Source organism: Panthera tigris, chromosome A3 (assembly GCF_018350195.1).
Source record: "Panthera tigris isolate Pti1 chromosome A3, P.tigris_Pti1_mat1.1, whole genome shotgun sequence".
NCBI classification, from domain to species: domain Eukaryota; kingdom Metazoa; phylum Chordata; class Mammalia; order Carnivora; family Felidae; genus Panthera; species Panthera tigris.
Window position 1 is genome coordinate 1,982,676 of NC_056662.1, and position 19,421 is coordinate 2,002,096.

Here is a 19,421-nt window from a genome sequence, read left to right on the forward strand (position 1 = left end):
TGCATCTGCGGGGCTGGGGCTCTGCTGCTGGCAGGTCGCGCCCACCCCCCCCCCCCCGTCTCTCCCTCTCCCCCTTGTCTCTCTATTTCTGTGTCTCTGTTTCTCCCTCTTGCTCTGTCTCTGGGTCTAGCTGCGTTGTCGGCACGTGAGGGGAGCTGACTCTCCATCTCGAGTCGGGCCACAGATGTGTGTGGACGGCCCGTGCAGCCCGTGGGGGAGCCCACAGGCGCATGAAGGGGATGCGTCTCGGGCAGCATGGCTGCGTGAGCGCCCGTGCTGGCCGAGTGTCGGTTGGCGCTGAGGACCAGCGCGTAGCGAGCGGTGCACCAAGAACTCGAGAGGAGGTCCCAGGCCGTCGTCGGTCCACCTCCTTTCCCAGATCCCGCCGTCCCAGGGCCCGGCCTGGGGTGTCCACATGGGGGAGTGCGTGGGCTAAGGTGCTGGCAACACTCGGCCGCGGGAGAAACAGATGTCAACATGCAGGGGCTCTGGGGGCAGCTTGCACTGGGGCTGACAGGGCTCGGGAGGCCCAGACAACGACGGGCTGTGAGACCCACCCCTCACAAGCCTCAGTCTCCGTGAAATGGCCTCGCCGTCGATCCCGCCTCAGACAGGACCCCAAGCCTGTGGGCTGGCCACGCGGGGTGGGCTCCGTGGCCTGAGACCACGCAGCCCACGGGCCCCGAGCTCAGGAGGGCCCGCGGGCCGCTGAACGCCCTGCCATCACTGTCTTGAAATCCTTAGTCCAGATGAGGGTCCCCCATTTCATTCTGCACTGGGACCCGGAATGTGTGCCCATCCTGGACGTCAGAGCTGAGCAGGACCTTGCCCGGGGCGGCCCCTCCCCACCAGGCCAGCCAGGGCTGTGGTCACAGAGCAGCCGTGGGGGGCAGCCCGGCCCAGGGCCTATGACAAAGGCTTTCTTTCAGCGGTCTGGACGGTCCGGAAGAAACAGCCAGAGAAGACACCTGCACTGGGGACAGCAGGGGTCGCTGGAGCCCCAAGGAAGGCAGGAGAGGTGCCCCACCGGGAGCTCCCCCTCCCCAAACCACGAAGCAACCGCGGCCGATGGCTGCAGTACAGAGAGAGGAGTGACGTTTCAGGGGACACTGAAGAGCCACGTGGCGCCAGCCCTACGGTCAGGAGAGGGGTCGCCTGGGGCCAACCCTACCGTCAGGCCTCAAGAGAAGGGTCTGGCACCTCAGGCCCGGGGGAGGGGCTTTCTCTAAGCAACCGTGATAATGAAAGACCAATCTGTCTAATCTTGAAGGAGGTCAGCATGATCACCAGCACGTGGCCTCTTTGTGGGGCTGTTTGGAGACAAAGCTCTCCCATGTCGGCCGAGGCTCTGGATGTCATTGGCCAATCAGGGGCGAGGGCCGCAGGGCAGAGGGACACCTGACCAGGTGGGCGACGTAGCGAGCAAGCAGCAACCCCCTGCCTTCTCTTCTCACTCACTGGGAACGCTCAGCGGTCCCCGGCCACTGGCTGCACATCCCTTTAGACTCGGGGGCACAGACGCCTGGAACAGCGCATTCAGAAGGGCATGTGCCTCTGGGAGGGTGGACAGACCACAAGGGAGGTGGGAGGGGGGCAGGGAGGAGGGGTGGCACATCCCCAGTGTCCGGCCCCCGCTGAGTGTTGGGTGTGGGAACAACCACGCCTTATTTTACCAGGGCCTCGGGGAAGCCCCCTGCAAGCCCCTCCCGGGGGGAAGGCACCCCTGAAACGGCCTGCCTAGACGCCAGCAGCAAAATGGGCCCGAGTGTCAGCGGCCACCTGCTTCAGGGTTTTCAAGTCTGTGTTTCTCCCTCCACATTCCCTAGCCCTGGGAACGGAATCACCGGTCTGGCTCAGAAAAGATGTAGTGATTTTCCTTGTACCTGCTTCTTCTCCCTGACCCTGGCCCCCACCGTCCGAGGGGCAGTCAGGATGACACCCGGATGCCCATTTCCAGTGGCATCTCCAGGCAGGACACACCCACTCCGTCAAGACCTGTGGTCTGATTGCTGAAGAATCTGGGCACATGGTCTTTCTTAGGGGTTTCAGGCCAAAAGGCTTTGATGCCTTTTAATCCCAGTGGTATAAGCTCCCCCTGACCGGGGCCATGTTTGTTCATGTTATCACTGTAGGCCCACTGTCAACCACAAGGCCTAACATGTACTAGGCACTTGAGAACTGTTCCCTGGATGGATAGATGGATGGATGGAACGTATGTATATATGGATGGATGGATGGATGGATGGATGGATGGACAGATGGGTGGATGGATGGATGGATCAGTGGATAGATGGAAAGATGGATGGATGGATGGATGGATGGATGGATGGATATATCAGTGGATGGTTGGGTGGCTGAGTGGGTGTGTAGATGGATGGATGGGTGGATGGACAGATGCGTGGATGGATGGATGGATCAGTGGATAGATGAAAAGATGGATGGATGGATGGATGGATGGATGGATGGGGGATGAAGTGGTATACCCAAAGGGAAGAGTCTGGAAGTATGAGCCAAGGTTTCTCTTGGAAGCTTCTCTGAAAAGGGATGTCTGGGTCTAGTGAACTGGGGATTTCTGGAGCCAGGAGCCTGACTTTGATTCCACACCTGTCTCTACTCATGGGCGAAGACCCATGAGTAGAGAGGAACTTTCTCTTCCATGTTGACTAGCTCTGTGAAGCTGAACCCACCTGGGACTTGGGCAGCCAGTCTGAGACCGTGGCTAAGAAGGATGGACCAACCTCCCAACCCGGCTTCCCCAGGTCCAGTCAGCCTCGCACCCTACTTCTCATGGGGCGTCAGGGGTCCCTCGCGGGAGGCCACCATTGTCAACGGCAGAGTTAACCTCTCCCACCAATTCCTTCTCTCTGCAAATGGTTCCTGTGCATCCCCTGAGGGCCAGGCTCTGTTCTCGGGCCTGGCGACGTGGTGTGGATAGCTTGATGGCTCTTTGCCACGTGGAGCCTTCCTGCTAGTGCCAGGAGGTGGACAGTGGGCCCCAAGCAGATAACCAGAGAGTGGCGGCGGTGTTTGGCCATATTCGGCACTGGGGGCTGAAGCCAAGTGAAATCTGGGCTGATTACTTCCACATCAGGGCAAAAGGCTGAGAATACGATGCTCTCCAACGATGGTCTTCATTTCCAAGTTACAAGCGAGGACCTGGACATTCAGACATCGTTATGACAACTACAATGTGCACACCGGCCGTATCGTGCGTGGGGCTCTGTTCTCCGGGCTTCGCACATGTGAACCCTGCATCCTCCCACCTGGTGAGGGGCCTGGGGTCCTCACCTCTGCCTCTAGCTCACACTGCCTCCAGCTGGTGCAAACCTGCATCTTGCAGATGAGGAGGGGGTCCGGACGGGGGACTGGCCGTTAGGGTGGAGGCCACGAGATGCTGCTGCTTTCACCTGAGCTTCGGGGTCCCTCCCCTGAGCTACCACGTCAGGGAGGCCAAGCAGGAGAGGAGCCAACAGCCCCCAGAAGCCCGAGCCCTGCAACGTTTGTGGTCACGTCCGTTTCCCCTCTGCGTGCCCCGCTCCGAGGTGGCACCAGCACGGCACTCATCCCGGACCCGCTGCCGGCTCTCAGAGAAGCAGGTGTGTTATTCTAGGGCTGGACAGGATGGAGCTGCTCACAGGGGCGCTCCAGAAAAAGGGCCCCACGGTGCCCAGCAGCCACGTGTCCCCTCCCTCCACCAGAACTAATGAGCTCCTGGGAGCACACGTGGATCCAGAGCTTCTAGACCAGGGGTCCTTCCAAGGTGGTCCCAGACCTTCCTGTCTTCCCCCGGGAATGTGGCAGAGGTGTCCATCCCGGGCCCACTGAATGAGAAACCCCAGGGTGGTGCCCAGCGCCGTGGGCTTTACACAGCCCTGCGGGCAATTCCAGCACAGGCTCAGGCTGACATTCTCCTTCCCAAGTTAGGAACCCAAGGCCCGAGGTACTCACGTGGTAGGAGGCTCGCTCCTCCCGGTCCATGGGCCTAGTGACATACATGCGTCCAGACATGGAGTCGATGCTGAAGACCTCCATGGGGGGCTGGTCGGCACCCACCCCCGTGATGCTGTACCGGATGGGGATGTCGTTGTCTTTGTCGGACCGGATCTGGAAACAGGAGCAAAAGCAGAGGAGAGTCAGCCTGCGGCGGGGGGCAGGGGCCACGCTTCTTAAACGTCCGCTCATCCCACCCCTGATTTGCTTGCACTTGGCCAACTCGGGGAACATCAGGTATCCACTCTGGGAACTGGAAGGGCAGCCAGTGATGAGGGGGTCATGGAGTGCCACCGACCACACGTCCGGTGGCCCAGCGGGTGACGGGGAAAGACGAGACCACGGAGCAGCCGCTACAGAGTCCAGAGGGGAGAAAGGCTGGGACACAGCACACACACCCGCTACGTGTTCGTCCGTGTCCCAGTATCTTGCGCCTTTGACGGGGGCACCAGAGAACAGGGTCCGGTCCCCGAAGGTGGGAGGCTGTGAGGATGGGTCGGGGCAGAGAGGACCCGCAACCGGGAGGTAGACACAGATTTCACACTGAGGACTGTTGTCACAACGGCTACAGGCCTACATGTGAACGTGAAAGTATTTTCACGGAGAACTGTGAACTCTTTTATTTCGAGGACGCAAAAGCTCACCTGACGGAACGGGGGTGCCCACTGGAAGGTAACTGGTTTCTCTGAGCCCCCGAGACTGAAAAGGTATCATTGATAAGGTCAAAGTAACAGATTGGAATTCAACTTTGAATACAGTTGACTCTCGACCACGGGGTTGAACTGTGCTGGTCCATTTATATAGGGAATTCTTTTGGATAAATACAGTACAGGACTGTAGACGTATTTTCTGTTCCTACGGTTTTCCTAATAACGTTGTCTTTTTTCTGGCTTACTTTATTGTAAGCACACGGCACATAATACACTCAACATAGAAAATATGTGTTAACGGACTGTTTATGTTGTTGGTAAGGCTGCTGGTGGACGGTAGGCTATGAGTAGTTAAGTTTTTGGAGGTCAGAAGTTATATGTGGATTCCAGGCGGTGCCGGGGTGGGTGCTCCAATAACGCTTCATCGTTCACGGGTCCCCAGTATACCTTTACAAAATGCAGTTTTTTCCCTGTAAATCAAAGCTCAGGGATCATGACAACATTTTATAACGAAACAGACACGATGGAAACCTCCAGTTCTACAGAGCAGGGTCGGCTTTATTGCAAGACTGCAAATAAAATTCAATGCAGAAAAAAAACCAACCCCTGAGCTCATGGACACAGAGGACAGGCAGGTAGCTGCCAGAGGCGGGGGCGTAGGGCGGGCGGCATGAGCGAAGGCGTCCAGGGTGCACACTTCCTGGTCTAGAATAAGGCAGTCACGGGATGGGGCGGTAGTTAACGGTCCTCTCCCACCCTTGTGCCAGCTGCTATGTCTCCAAGTCCTCACGACAAGAGTCGTTTTTGTACCAGGTAGCGACAGATGTTAAGTAGATTTCTTGGGTGGTTGTTTGGGAATGTACCCCCCGCCCCAAATAGTCCTGTCCTCCACCCTGTACCCTCCCCCCTCCTCCACTCGCCTCCCCAGCCCCTCCCCCCTCCACAAACCCCTCCCCGACACCCCGCTCCTTCCCCCTCCACATACCTCTCCCCACCCCTCTCCTCTCCACATATCTCTCCCCCACCCTGCCCTCCCCTCCTCCCCTCCCCAAACCCCTATCCCACCCCCACTCCCATTCCTCCCCTCAGTCTACGAGGACTGTTTTTGTTTCCATCTCCCACCTCCTGGCTCTGCCCTGAGCAGCACACACCCAGCAGGGCTCAGGCCAGGCCACGGAAAGAACGGCTGGGGCCAGGGCTGGGGACGCATGTCACCCTGTGCCGTCCTTTGGGCCGTGGGGGTGTCGGAGCTCTGCTGTGCTCATCTTGGCCATAGCCACCCCTGCCTCCCTCCAGGGATGAACACATTGGGTCCCGGGCCTGCCGTCTTCTCCCCGCTCATCGCTCACAGCGCTGGGTGCCCCAGGACACGTGTGTACCCTGTGTTCATCATGGGCCCTCTGCCGCCCACCGAGTAACGTCCTTCAGCCAGGACAGCCGTGTGCGAGCAGCCCAGCGCGCAGCCGCGTCCAGGGAGATGAGTCTGTACGGAGGACAGAGGACGGGTGCCTTCCTGGCCACCTGGCTCCTTCCCCAGGGCTCCCTTCACAGGACAGCGGCCCTGGCCCTCCGTGGCCGTGAGCCACCTCTTCTCCCCTGAGGGAGTTTTCGCCAGGGAAATGGGGCGGCAGTTGCCAGTCTGGGTCCCAGAGAGGAAGACCCCTCTGGCCATCTGCACCTGCGCTGTTTGTCCACGTGTGGGGAACCCGTTAGAGCAGATCAGACCCCGTTTGGGAACTGTGTGATTAATGTAGAAAGCCCCAGGCTGGCTGCTTATGAAGCACAAGCTCTGTCTTCTGGGAGCCCGGAAAGTTCTAGAAAGTTCGGTGAGTTCGGCACTTGAGCACACAGAGGGCCCCAGAGAAGCGGCCGAGCTGCGCTGGATGGAGGGGTCGCTGGGTTCGGGCCAGGCAGTCCTCCAGAGGCAGGGGCTCTGGCAGCCGGCCGGCGAGCACAGCGGACGGCCTGGCACGCTTCTACCGCGTTCTCTGGGCCAGACTGCCCATCCTTCATGGGGAAATTTAATTATAAAACCACTGAAAAGAACCCACCACATATTTAAAGAGGTTTTATTTTTTGCAAAGGAATCTCATTACAGTTTGACCACTGGGTGCCTTTGCTTAATTCCCCAGCTGCTGCTCTGTGCGCGCGCCCGGGACTCAGTGCCGGCTCGGGGATGCTCCGCACAGTTTACCACATTAAGAAGAAATACTGTACGAATGAATTCACCAGATCAGGGGAGAGCAGTTTCCCCTTGATTTGTGTCTGGAAAATGAGAAAAACATCACGGCAGCATACGATAGGGCCATGAATAAAGAACACAGACAGGCGTTTCTATCACCCACCTCACTTTTACGACGCCACGGAGAATTAGGCTCTTTTGCATTTGTTATTAAAGGACAGAACAGATGGTAAAAGGTTAGTTTAAAGTGACGTCTACATTAAAATAACTTATGGTGCCGGGCGATTGTTTTCACCCAGGGACTTGTGCGTGGAAGGCCGGCTCGCGTCCTTAGGAAAGGCCGGATGAAATGAAGGATTCTGGCAGAATCTTCCCCAAGGAGGAGGTATTTGCCTAATCTCAAATGAACTTGAAACCGGAGAAAAGTCACCATGTGTGGGTTTGAATCGCAAACACCTCGGAGTTTATTCCCAAAGCATCGAACCGGAGAGAATCACGTCCAGACTTCAGCAGAGAAAGCCTCACCCCAGGAGAGGACGACACCCCAGCAAGGAGAGAGGACCTTCAGCTTCAGGCTGGTCCCCTGCTCCCGCCCCGCGTCACTTCAACACCTTCACGTGCCGTGGGCCGGGCCCTGCTCTGGGCGGACCCTGCCCTGCCCTCACGTGGCTCGCGTGCCCGGGGAATCAGACACACCTGAAAAAGTGACACCCTCTTAGTCCACAATTAAAAAGCGTGGTAACGACTGGCAGGGAAGGAACAGGGTCCTTGAGAGGCCCCAGGGGAAGAGCTCGGGGACAGGTTTGAACTCCACTGCCTTATATAGTTTCCCCACACGCACCACGCACGCTCGCACACACACGCACACACACGGCTGGATCTCCCCTCCCCTTTTGCACTCAGCGTCCTGGAAGGTGCGGGTTCCGTGTCCTCAGGGTTTCCTTGCCCACTGTGAGGTGTCCCTGGGACCTCCTGCCCTGACATTTGCAAGCTGCTCTCAGGTTCTGAGGACCAAGTTCTTCTGCGAGGACGTAAATAATTCTTCTGTGGCGCCTTCCGGGTGTTCCTCCTCGCCGGGTATTAAGCCTGGAGACCTTCCCAGCAAACAGACTACACACCCTCGTTTTTGTTGCCTCCTGGGACTGCTGAGGTGCAGCGGCCGCCGCTCGCCCCCCGCCCGGCCCGGGACCATCGGGACGCAGGAGGCGGGTGGACACGCGGCCGTGGCTGCAGCCGGCCAAGAGAGGCAATTTTCTTTCAAACCCTTGACTCCCAGCAGAGCCCAGAGGTAAGAGAAGGGTTTCACCGGACACATTTGTAGCTCCCCCGTGGCCGCAGCGGGGCCCCAGCTCTGACCGCTGGGGCTTCTTGGTTTTCTTAGGGTCACCTCAGGCTTTCTCTGTCTGCTGTCCTATCTGCGCGAATGCCCGCCTGTCCTCCCTTCTCCCTCCCGTGTGAGCACTAACATGCTCAGCTCCCTTTTCTGGGCCCCAGGAGCACAAGCACCACAGGCTGTGTCTGCAGGGATGGCAGTGCAGCTGTGGGTGAACACAGGAACCATGGACACATGGCCTGGGGACGGGAACCACGGACACACCGCCTGGGGACGGGAACCAAGGACACTCGGCCTGGGGAGAGGAGCCACGGACACACCGCCTGGGGACAGGAGCCACGGACACACCGCCTGGGGACGGGAACCAAGGACACTCGGCCTGGGGATGGGAACCACGGACACTTGGCCTGGGGACAGGAGCCACGGACACACCGCCTTGGGACGGGAGCCACGGACACATGGCCTGGGGACGGGAGCCACGGACACTCGGCCTGGGGACGGGAGCCACGGACACATGGCCTGGGGACGGGAGCCACGGACACTCGGCCTGGGGACGGGAGCCACGGACACATGGCCTGGGGACGGGAACCAAGGACACTCGGCCTGGGGACAGGAACCACGGACACACTGCCTGGGGATGGGAACCAAGGACACTCGGCCTGGGGACGGGAGCCATGGACACTCGGCCTGGGGACGGGAACCACGGACACACTGCCTGGGGACGGGAACCAAGGACACTCGGCCTGGGGACGGGAGCCACGGACACACGGCCTGGGGACGGGAGCCACGGACACTCGGCCTGGGGATGGGAACCACGGACACACCGCCGGAGGACGGGAACCAAGGACACTTGGCCTGGGGACAGGAGCCACGGACACACCGCCTGGGGATGGGAGCCATGGACACACAGCCTGGAGACGGGAACCACGGACACTCGGCCTGGGGCCGGAACGGGGGGCGGGGCAGGCAGACAGCAAGCAGATGGCCAGTGTCACTTCCACAGCCGCAGGGAAGCCTAAGGCAGCGGGGCTGGGGGGGGTGGGCGGCACCAAGCGCTTCTCTGAGCCCTGTGGGAGGAGGAAGTACACAGGGAGAGAAATGTGGGGAGCAGCCAGAGGTGGGAGGAAGCAGGTGCACTCAGAGCCTCACGGGCTGCTGTGTGAGTGAGGAAGTGAACAGAGAAATGAGAAAGGGGAGGGGAGTCAGGGAGAGAAGCAAGGTCTGGTCACCCCTCACCTCCCCCGACGTGGATCCCACAGCAGGAGAGGGGGAGGGGCTCCTGGGAAGTTCTGCTCCCACCTTTCCTGCCCTTGCAGAGACCTCTGAGGGTCAGAGTAAGGGAGTGGCCTTTGGCAGGAGAGGAAGGGACCGCGGAGGCTGGTGGGCCCTCTCCTCACACGCCAGCAGGCCGGACGGGACCCCCCCCGCCCCCCACGCACCGGACGGGGCTGGCAAAGGGAAGGCCGGTCCCCCACCCGTTCCGCCCCTGTTGGTCTTGGGCCTCTTTGTCCAAATTGGGGTTTCCTCCTATGTGTCCTCATGCCTCAGAAGCCTCTGTTAGCTCTGAAGGAATCTCCACCCCGTCCCGGAACTCCTTGGGGACCACTAAAGGGGAGCCCCAGAATGTCCAGCCCCACCCCACCACCTTGTCCAGTCCATCTGTATATACGGGCGTGGGGACCAGAGGGGCAAGGAGGGGACAAGTTGTACAAGTAACTGGGGACCGAGAGTGGAGTCACCTGTCTTCCCAAGAAGGCTTTTATACACAGACAGGGAGGCCGAGGACACGGGGCCCCTTGCACAGTCACACCGGGGACAGCCCAGAGGGTCTCTGTGTCCCCCAGAGCGGCTCCCTGGTCGCCACTGTCACTCGGTGTGCGGGGACTGTGGAAGCGCCATGTTTTAAAAAGCCACCACGACTCTGAGCTCTGGGACCAGAGCTTCAGTTCAGCTGCTTTTGAGAGCAGCTGTGACATCGTGACCAGTGTCTGCGTGCGTCCCTTCCCGCTTGCCGCACTCTGAGAGCCCTTTGCCACCGTGCTGAGAACAGCGAGACCCGGTGATGATCAAACTGCTCTCATCGAATTAACGGGCCCAAGTTGGGGCCGCGGGCGAGCCAGGGTTCTTCCCTCCCCCAACCCTCGCTGCTCTCTCCCACATCACCGCGAGGGGCTTGACGATGTTTGCCCGTCTTGCATTTTATCCCGTATTTTCCATGTGATAAAATCCAGCCCTCAATTATTTTCAATTAGGTTCTTGTAATGAACAGGAAACCCCAGAATGTGATAGGAAGAGGCATTTGTTGTGTAACATTGACAGTTACACATTACCATTCACAATTACTTTGAGTTTTAGAAATCATGAAAAAATCCTCAAAGTCCTATGAATACTAATGAAAGCCATGAATATGTTCTTCCAGAATTTGGCTGGTGGGGAAGAGTGAATTAGAGGCTTCTCAGAAATGGCCTTCGGGCTGCACCAAATTAACAAAGACAGGTAGCTACTTAATTTGTGGTCTGGGATTACAGGCCGCACTGCGGCTGGCGGTGGGGGTGACTCAGCACCCGTTCCTGGCTCTTCCAGTAACGGAGGCCCGATTTCCTTTGGGGGGGTCATCGTTCTCCATCGCGAGTGGTCTTGGGGAGACAGTCCACACCCCCTGCACCCCCCGCACCCCTACCAGCCATCAGGCAGGCCCACCGGCCAGGCTGGGCCAATCAGCTTCTCTTTCCCAAACGTGGATCTTGAATCAAGAATGAGTCAGGGCCTCAGCCGCAGCAATTTCTTACTCGACCCGGCTCCATAGGCAAGGGAATTAAAAGCAAAGATGAACTATTGGGACCTCATCGAGATAAAAAGCTTCTGCACTGCAAAGGAAACAATCAACAAAACTAAAAGGCGACCGACGGAACGGGAAAAGATATTTGCAACTGACATATCGGACAAAGGGCCAGTATCCAAAACTTATAAAGAACTCACCAAACTCCACACCCGATAAACAAATAATCCAGTGAAGAAATGGGCAGAAGACATGAATAGACACTTCTCCAAAGAAGACATCCAGATGGCCAACAGACACATGAAAAGATGCTCAACATCACTCCTCATCAGGGAAACACAAATCAAAACCACACCGAGGTACCACCTCACGCCGGTCAGAGTGGCCAAAACGAACAAATCAGGAGACTCTAGATGCTGGCGAGGATGTGGAGAAACGGGAACCCTCTCGCACTGCTGGTGGGAATGCAAACTGGTGCAGCCGCTCTGGAAAGCAGTGTGGAGGTTCCTCAAAAAATTAAAAATAGAACTACCCTACAACCTAGCAATAGCACTGCTAGGAATTGACCCAAGGGATACAGGAGTGCTGATGCATAGGGGTCCTTGTATCCCAACGTTTATAGCAGCACTTTCAACAATAGCCAAATTATGGAAAGAGCCTAAATGTCCATTGACTGATGAATGGATAAAGAAATTGTGGCTTATATACACAATGGAATACTACTTGGCAATGAGAAATCTGGCCATTTGTAGCAACGTGGATGGAACTGGAGGGTATTATGCTAAGTGAAATAAGTCAGAGAAAGATACCGCGTGTTTTCGCTCATATGTGGATCCTGAGAAACTTAACAGAAGACCATGGGGGAGGGGGAGGGGGAGGGGAGAAAACAGTTCCAGAGAGGGAGAGAGGCAAACCATGAGACTCTTAAATACCGAGAGCACACTGAGGGTTGATGGGGGTGGGGGAGAGGGGAAAGTGGGTGACGGGCACTGAGGAGGGCGCCTGTTGGGTTGAGCACTGGGTGTTGTATGGAAGCCGATTTGACAATAAATTATGTTACAAAAAGAAAAAGACTGAGTCAGGGTGGAAAGTCTGGCTGGGGTCCCTCCACTAGTACAGAGCCACCTCCTGGGCAAGACCCGGAGCCTGGGGGCACCCCCCCCTCTGGCTGGCCTGCCCTCCCCTTCCCGTCCGTGGGAGCCCAGGACCCTCCTGGGCAAGTTCTTTCCGCTTCAGTAGCTGGACAGCTTCCCACGGCCTTAGGTCAAACCTCCTGACCCCGTGCGGTCCGCAGAGCCCTAGCACAGCGCTGGGCAGGCACATGCTAAGCACAGGAGAGGTCACTGGGGTGCTCACGTATCAGCACCTGGCACCTCCCCGCAGAGGCCCCACCCCGACCTCTGGATCCCGGGGTCAGAGTGGCGCTCCCTGTGAGCAGAGCCCGACACAAAGATGCTTCTGGGGGGCGGGGCGGCTGAGTGGGAAAAGGAGAAGACACAAGAGGGAAAAGAGACGTGGTGCCCGGGGTCTGGCTTTAGTCTCATCCCACGGTGGCGGGGGGAGTCCTGGGGTGTGACCTGTGGCAGAGAAGTCCGGCCTTGGGGCGAGGAGGCTGGTTTTTGTGGGCCAGCCCAGGGCGAGGGGGGTCCTCCCGGGCACCTGCCACTGGGGCACGGTCAGCCCTCTGCGGGGGTGTCCGACTCTGAACCGCCAGCAAGACCCCGAGTGGGCGGGGATGGTGCGCCGGCCCCTGGGGATCTGACGGTACCAACGGCACCGGCTGCACCCCGCTTGTCTCCACGGTCCTTGTCACTGCCAGCTTTTTCTGGCTTTTTCTGTGTCGACTGCCTTCTTTCCATCCCCCACTGGGCTGCGCGCTCAGGAGAGAGGGGCACACGGTCACTCACACAGCACGCGGCCTCGAGCGGTGCTCGCTCGGCAGTAGGTGCCCGGGCAGCCTGCTGGAGGGACACGGGACCCTGAGCAGAGCAGCCTGGGGCAGCTGCGAGAACGTGGTCGCTAACGAGGGCCGTCGTCCGCAGACAAGCCAGAGCGGGTCCACTTCCCCTGTCCGGGACTCTAGCTAGGAATACCCGTGTCCCTCAGGGAGCCCCAGACGGGAAGCCGAGTCCACGGGTGCACTTCCTGCCTCGGTCTGATCAGGTAGGGATCAACGGACTGGATGACGTGACACGGGAGCTTGTGGGCTGAGCGTTCCCTCAGGGTTGTCGTCCACACCCTGGTGGCTGGCATCCTGCTCCTCCAGACGAACAGCGGGGGTCTGGCCGGGAGCTCTGCCTCGTCGGTGTTCGACACGCGTTCCCTGCCTGTGTCTGGAAGGCCCTGCCCACACGGCCTCGGTTTTAACACAACAGCTCGAGTCTGCCATTGCCGTGTGCTGGCCCGGGCTGGGGGTGAGGGATGACACCGGACGGGATCCAGTCCTTGGGAACGTGGAGCAGGGTGGGGGAGACAGAGGCTGTGGTGGCCAGGCCATAGCTCGGGCTGGGGGGGAGGCCGCGGGAGGGAGCCCCGAGGGGCAGGACCCGGCGCTGGGATGAGCCCCCAGCCCCTGAGGGACAGGAATGGTGGGGGTGAGGCTGCGAGCAGGCCGAAATGGGGCACCCAGGCAGCCACCAGCCCTGTGTCTGCTGAGGGCCCCCCACCCCGCCCACCTTCAGAAACCACTGCCCACCATGCTTTGCACGGGCCGGTGGGGAGGACCGTCCGTGGGCACCAGGAGCACGTCCCCCAGCCCAGTGACTGGCTCAGGGAGGGGCATGTGACCCAAGCTGGGCCCACGGGGGTGTTTCCTTTTGGGATGAAGGTCTCCTCCTCATTCTCTTGGGAAGGGCACCCCAGGGACTCAGGATAGGTGCCCTCACCTCCTCCTAGCTCCCCTCCTGTGTCAGGTCACCTGCCGTCATGCTTCCTCGTCACCACCTGGAAATGGGATCTAATGCCAGTCCCTCAGAGCTGTTGTCAAGAGCGTGGGACAGACTGCAGTGGATGGTCTGCAACATGTCTGAGGGCGGAGTCTTTGGTTTAGTCAGTACCAAGGGCTGAGCACTGTGCTTAGTCAGTACCGAGTACCGTGTTAGTACCAAGGAGTGAGTACTATGCTGAGTCAGTAATGAGTACTGTGCTTAGTACTATGCTGAGTACGTTGCTTAGTCAGCAACGAGGGATAAGTGCTGTGCTTTCTCAGTACTGAGTACTGTGCTTCGTCAGTATAAAGCAGTATGTTTAGTCAGTACTGAGGGATGAATAGCGAACTTTTTCAGTAAATGATAGCTGAGTATTGCGCTTTGTGAACTGCGGGCTGAGTATGACTTAGCGAGGGCCAAGGACTGAGCCTTGCTGAGTTTATGCATTGCCAATAGTGGGGACCGAATACTTTGCTTTGTCGTAAGTCTGAGCAGAGTATTCGACTCTGCAGTAACGATGCCTGGGTGCTTTGCTTTGACGTCTCCTCCAGAGAGCCCAGTGTTCCAGTAGATGCACGGAAAATGCTCTGCAAACCAGACGTGGATGACTGAACAAACCAAGGGACAGGAGGACACAGAAATACCAGATGAGGCTGAGGTTCCGGGCCACAGTGCAGGGGATACAGTCTGCCCCCTCGCTACCACAGGGCATTTGAACCCTGTCCTTTGTCAAGTGTCAGAAATCACGCTACCTGGCTCGAGCAAAGAGGCAACGTACCGGCTCTCGTGTGGGAACGGTGTGGGTTTCAGGCACAGCTGGATCATGGCTCAGGTGACGCGCTCAGCACGTGTTCTCTCCCTCTGTGGCCCTTCTCACTTCCGTGGTTACACCCTATCTGCCTAGCAACCCAGCAGCCACGGGGACAGACCGACAGTCACCGCAGCGCAGCAGTCACACAGCCGCTGTATCCGTGGCACGGACACAGGGGCAACGCAAATGTAATCACGGCCACGACAGCTCACGCATCTGTACCTGGTCTGCTGGTGCCACAGGTGTTATCGGCCCCCCGCACAGGCTCAGTTACCGCTCAAACTCTACAAGCAGCGTCAAAGCCCCATTACAGGCAAAGGAACCGAGGCACAGGGAATGCAGCCACTTTGCCAGGCCAGCTGGTTCCCAAGCACCCGAGCGGGGTCCACACCTAGGCGTCCTCCCCAGAGCCGGCGCTGGCGCCCTACGCGTTCCGACCCGGGAGGTGCCGCCCTCCCGGGGGCTCCAGGCAGCTGCCATCCCGTCCTGGACCCAGCAGCCGCGGCTGGAGACCGAACAGGTAGATTCGCTGGGTGCGGGGATGGTGGCCGAGCGCGGCCTCTCCGTCCGTGCCGCCGAGAGTGGGTGAGGAGGTCCCCCCAGCGAGGTCGAGGTGGGCGGAGGAGAGGGGTGCCAGGCGTGTTCCGGCCCCTGCTGCCAGGCCGGCGGCTCCCAGGCCGGCCCTGCCTGTCGGGGGCTGCATCTCAGTGACCGTCTGGAAGCCACCGCACCCCCAGCCTTCGTGGGGATCGTGATGGCAGAAGCCTGAGGGGCCACAGGGCTCGGAACGGGTGGCACCGTGCGCGTCGACACTCTGCTCCCGTTACTGGTGGAGTCCCAGCTACCGCTGTGGCACAGCAAAAGGATGGTTCTCCTTAGTTTTGCTTTGCTCCAGGAGTCTGGAGAGGGGCCATGCTGGGGAGCAGGGATGGGTGCCGGGTGAGCAGGTGGTCCTGAGGAGGGGGAGGGGAGAGGTGCGGAGTGGGCTGGGGTCCCGAGGAGGGAGGGAAGGTGGGGTGGGATATGGGTTGGGCTGGGGTCCCAAGGAGGGAGGGAAGGTGGGGGGTGCAGGGGTGGGCTGGGGTCCCGAGGAGGGAGGGAAGGTGGGGGGTGCAGGGGTGGGCTGGGGTCCCGAGGAGGGAGGGAAGGTGGGGGGTGCAGGGGTGGGCTGGGGTCCTGAGGAGGGAGGGGAGGTGGGGGGTGCAGGGGTGGGCTGGGGTCCCGAGGAGGGAGGGGAGGTGGGGGGTGCAGGGGTGGGCTGGGGTCCCGAGGAGGGAGGGGAGGTGGGGGGTGCAGGGGTGGGCTGGGGTCCCGAGGAGGGAGGGAAGGTGGGGGGTGCAGGGGTGGGCTGGGGTCCCGAGGAGGGAGGGAAGGTGGGGGGTGCAGGGGTGGGCTGGGGTCCCGAGGAGGGAGGGAAGGTGGGGGGTGCAGGGGTGGGCTGGGGTCCCGAGGAGGGAGGGAAGGTGGGGGGTGCAGGGGTGGGCTGGGGTCCCGAGGAGGGAGGGAAGGTGGGGGGCGATATGGGGTGGGCTGGGGTCCAGAGGCGGGGAGCCCGCTGCTGTGGGAGCCCCAGGGACGCCTGCTGTGCGGATGCCCCCAGTGTAAGCAGCAGTGACACGTGAGGTCATCGAGGCACAGGCTGGTAGGATGGGGGAGCAGGCGAGAAGCTGGTATCAGTAAAAGTTGCCACGCCGGGAGCCCTGCGACTCGGCTGGCACAGCCCGTTCGGGAGCGTCGGCCTGGCTGCAGGAATGGGGGCGGCCGTTTCTAGAAAGGGGGGGCGGCCTCCTCAGATCCAGGGATTTGAGCACGGGTGCTGGAAACAGGTGCCCTGGGACTCCACCCCCCCCCCCCGCAAGTTTTTCCTGCCCCCTGAGAGCTGCCAGCCTTTAAAAGAGATGCTTGTTACTGGGAATTCAGCCTGAAACGGACGCCAGATCTCCACTGTTCCTACAAGGGATCCATCACCACGATGCATCCTTTCAACTAAGTCCCACTTTCTCTCTACGTTCGGTTACAAGAGGGCAAACATTCCTTGGGGCCGCTGGGGCAGGCGATCAGGCCACGGGAAAGAAGTGGCCGGCAGACAGGTTTGTTCGGCGACGTGAGGCCCTGGCAGGGACGGGGAGGATGGGTGTGAAGCGAACCCCATCCACAGAGAGGTCCCCAGAAGAGTGACAGCTGCGTCTCTGGAAAGCTCGAGCCTCGATGTCCTTCCCAAGGCTCCTCCCCTCCTGCCCTTCGAAGCCTTCGGGTCTCCCATCAACGCCTTCTCCCCAAGCAGCCCTCCAGGACTGCCCTGCCTGAGTGGCCCTATTCAAGGACCGCTTTCAAAGTCCTCTCTCGACGCTCGCGTATGAGCTGGGGTGTGTGTTGGCACCGATGGCCGGTCTCCCCTCCGCTGGTGCCCAACGCGGCCTGGGCCGCAGCCCCTGGGGGAGCTCCCGAGGCAGCCGGAGCTCGGGGAACGCGCGCGGGCTGGGTGGGTGGGCAGTGCCGCAGAGACCCCCTTCCTCCCTCCTCTGGTCCCCAGAGACCCACTCTGTGGGCAGGAGCAGGTGCCGGTCCCCAAGGTGATCCTCCGTCCGCATATGCTGGTGCACCTGGGGTGGCGACTCTGTGCCCGGCCCCGCCCTGAGCACCCGGCCTCCCTGACTCCCGCTACAGCCCCCAGGGGGCCGGTGCCAGCCCCGTGTCAGGTGACGACACCGAGGGTCAGGGAGGCGGGGCTGGGCTGCGGGTCCAGGGCCAACCCCTTCTCCGCTTCGTCTCCACCTGACAACGCCTGGGCTCTCTGGGGCGCTGGACGAACGGGAAGCAATGACACTGGGTCTCGGGGATCCCGGGAAGGCTTTGTTCTACAGGCAGTTTCCAGGGCTTCGTCTCCTTGGGGCCGCACCCCGTAAGCAGACACGGGTTCTCTGATGTGTGCTCAGCAGGACCAACAGCGAGGAACCTGAGGGCCCCCAGGCGGGACGGCCGGGGTGGGTGACACAAACGGGCCCGTGCCCAGAGGAACACGTGGCCGAGAGCTCCTGGGGAACCGTCCTTCCTGCCGGAAGGGGCCCCCGGGAGCGTGGGAGTCTCCATCCTAGAGCAAAGGAGCCCCGTGTCCAAACACATTCTCAGGAGCAAGTGGCCTGCACGTTGGTGGCTGAGGAGTGGGGGTCCCCCAAGCCCCGGGGGACGCTTGTTCCTCTCTGGCCCAGTTAACGCTGCCGTGAGTCCCTGATCCACGTTCCGAGCCAGGGCCCATTAGGCATCTTTGTACGCCGTTCCCTGCACCGTGGGCCCTAGATCTGCTGATTCCTGCCAGCACACAGGAGAGGCTCAGGGGAGCACACGGGAGCTCAGGGGGAGCACACAGGAGAGGCTCAGGGGAGCACACGGGAGCTCAGGGGGAGCACACAGGAGAGGCTCAGGGGAGCACACGGGAGCTCAGGGGGAGCACACAGGAGAGGCTCAGGGGAGCACACAGGAGAGGCTCAGGGGAGCACACAGGAGCTCAGGGGGAGCACACAGGAGAGGCTCAGGGGAGCACACAGGAGCTCAGGGGGAGCACACAGGAGAGGCTCAGGGGAGCACACAGGAGCTCAGGGGGAGCACACAGGAGAGGCTCAGGGGAGCACACGGGAGCTCAGGGGGAGCACACAGGAGAGGCTCAGGGGAGCACACGGGAGCTCAGGGGGAGCACACAGGAGAGGCTCAGGGGAGCACACAGGAGAGGCTCAGGGGAGCACACAGGAGCTCAGGGGGAGCACACAGGAGAGGCTCAGGGGAGCACACAGGAGCTCAGGGGGAGCACACAGGAGAGGCTCAGGGGAGCACACAGGAGCTCAGGGGGAGCACACAGGAGAGGCTCAGGGGAGCACACGGGAGCTCAGGGGGAGCACACAGGAGAGGCTCAGGGGAGCACACGGGAGCTCAGGGGGAGCACACAGGAGAGGCTCAGGGGAGCACACGGGAGTGGCCCTCCTCCTGCCCTGCATGTGTGGGACAGAAGCTTTAGAGCCCAGGACTCAGGGCACCCAGGAGCATGTAGTGGGACTTGTGGTCTGTTTGCCCACCACATGGATCGCCCGGGTGCTTGCCACACCCCTGCCTCGTAGTCCAGGGCGCCCTGTCTCCCCCTCCCCAGCTGGAGCCTGCAGAGAAGGTGGGTTCTGCCCCTGGCCCGACAGAACCGGGTGCAGGGAGAAGGTCATGCTGAGCCCCTGAAGGGCAGAGCCATCAGTCCCCAAACCCGTGAGCATGGCCACTCTCACGGCAGGAGCAAGGCGCCCCTCTCATCCCGCAGCGCATCTGCCGATGGCTGTCCACACGGAGCCCGAGCCCTGCCCCGGCGGTTGGTTCACAGAACACGCTTGGTGGGGAAGCACTGACTCAAGTGCCATCTCAAGGGGATGCCCACGGACCACCTCCTCAAATGTGACGGTCACCATGGGACCCAGACTGCACTGGGCACGTGCCCCAGGGACCTAAAAACAGGTGGTCAAGGAGCACTTGGACACGGATGCTCACGGCAGCACCGTGCCCCGTGGCCCAGCAGACACAGCCCTGCTGCCCAAGCGCTGACGACAAGATTAACGAGGTGTGGCCTCCCCACACAAGGAATATTATTTGGCCATAGCAAGGAAGGACACGATTCCCGCTGTAACGCGATGAACCGCACAACCGTGGGGCTCAGGGGAAGACGCCAGACACGGGAGCCCACGTGCTGTGTGTGTCCGCTTCCACGAAACGTCCCGA

At 60.5% G+C, this 19,421-nt stretch overlaps 1 protein-coding gene across 4 annotated transcripts in view; it reads right to left on the reverse strand.

The window, feature by feature from the left end:
* Positions 1-19,421, reverse strand: part of CDH4 (cadherin 4) — a 536,089-nt gene that overhangs the window by 64,794 nt on the left and 451,874 nt on the right. For all 4 annotated transcript variants that reach the window (XR_006215334.1, XM_042980004.1, XM_042980003.1 and 1 more), the window contains exon 5: positions 3,949-4,104. Coding sequence is in view for 3 of the 4 variants with exons in the window: in XM_042980004.1 (XP_042835938.1) it covers positions 3,949-4,104 (156 nt within the window). In the remaining variant the exon portion in view is untranslated. The remainder of the gene's footprint in view (positions 1-3,948; positions 4,105-19,421) is intronic.